The sequence below is a fragment of the Chelonoidis abingdonii genome, chromosome 11 (genome assembly GCF_003597395.2).
Source record: "Chelonoidis abingdonii isolate Lonesome George chromosome 11, CheloAbing_2.0, whole genome shotgun sequence".
Lineage (NCBI taxonomy): Eukaryota > Metazoa > Chordata > Testudines > Testudinidae > Chelonoidis > Chelonoidis abingdonii.
The window spans coordinates 36,839,922-36,841,461 of NC_133779.1; the positions used below are offsets into that span (position 1 = coordinate 36,839,922).

The window sequence follows — 1,540 nt, forward strand, 5'->3', positions numbered from 1 at the left end:
CCCAGCCTGTGTAATTCGTCCATTCCTGTATAGCTGGAGGCAGTGCTGCGCGAGCCTTTTTGAGGGCCTCTGCTCCTTGACTGCCATTCCCCAGCAGCCCCTGATCATAGGCCACATAGATGGCACCTCCAGCCAGGCTGCCTTTGACAACGAACCTGAGAGGGAAGAGAAGCAAGAGAAACCCAGTTTGCATTACTACAGAACAGTGCTTTTCAACCAGCAGATCTCGATCCTCAGAGGGGATCACATAAGGCAATCGGGGGTAGGAGGACATAGTCACAAGGCATTAACATTTTATTACAATCTAAAGCAAAGAAAATCTAGCTCTCCCATCCCCCACTACTCTCACCCATCAAGGTCAAGTGTTCTTTGTCAACCTCTTAAAGTCACACAGAAATACATTATATAGGCTTATTGTTGTTAGTTTTTTTTTTAAAAAAGTCTTATAATAAATGTAAGAGGATCACAAAAATATTTGACTTCAAAAAACACTGCCAACCATTCCAAGGACTGGAATAGATCTAGCTGCGGTAAGAAATCCATATTTAAAGAGGGTTCCTATTGCATCTCACTAACACGCGCTCAGATTACTTGGTAGAAATGTCTCTCTCTGATGCAGAGAATTACATTGCAATTAACATCTCACTCCAACCCGTTCTGAATTATTGTGTGTTTAAGACTCATACTGAGTGTTGGATGTGCAAGGAACTTAAGTCTGGACAACTACTGGCGATCCTGCAAAGGGGAGTGGAGATATTTGGCTTTGGCCCTATTTGGTTCTTTATGATGGATAAGAGAGGCCTGCAGGATTTATTTTTCCTCAGTCAAAAGGGAGAAGGGGAAGGAGTTATGCTTCATTTTTTACCATTAAAAACTCAGGTCCTGTCTAATCTACAAGACTCTATAGTAACTAGTGACCATGTCATATGGTGACATCACAAGAGCAGAGGATGTGAAAACTACAGCAGCTGAGAGGGCAAGGGGTTTATAGGCAGATTGTTTCAAGTGCTGCATTTGCTGACCTTTAATGGCAATGCTTAGCTAGCACGCTGGAGAAAGGAAAACTCTGCTAAAGATTCAACACCCCTGGCACACCCCACCACACACTTCGGCCAATTCCACCCCTTCCCTGAGAGGTGTGAGCTCAGAACACACCCCATCCCAGGCCTGCAGCTGGGCTCCCAGCACAAAGCAGGGCAGGGGGTTGGGGGCGTTCCCAGAGTATTCTAGGATTTTTAAAAAACATTTCTGGCCCCGTTACCCATGGTAAGAAAGCAGATGGTTAGGGGGAAGGGAACCTGAGGGCGGTGGGCCTGGGAACTTGTGGAAGCTGCAGGGAGGGGAGTGAAGGGGAGGCTGAAGGGGGTCAGGTGGGGCAGGCAGCTGGGTGAGGGGCTCAGGGGAAGGCTGAAGGGGGGGGGAACCTAGGGAGAGGCTGAAAGGTGGGGAAGGGACCAAGGGCGATAGGGAAAGGCTGAAGGGGAACCAAGGGGGCAGGTAAGGGGCAGTTGGGGCAGGCTAAGGGGAGGGAAAGCGACCA

General features: G+C 48.4%; 1 protein-coding gene across 1 annotated transcript in view; it reads right to left on the minus strand.

The window, feature by feature from the left end:
* The window catches only part of MICOS13 (mitochondrial contact site and cristae organizing system subunit 13), a 9,940-nt gene that overhangs the window by 2,588 nt on the left and 5,812 nt on the right, over positions 1–1,540 (minus strand). The window contains exon 2 of the mRNA XM_075070887.1: positions 1–155. This exon is cut by the window's left edge and continues 18 nt beyond it. Coding sequence (XP_074926988.1) covers positions 1–155 — 155 coding nt within the window. The remainder of the gene's footprint in view (positions 156–1,540) is intronic.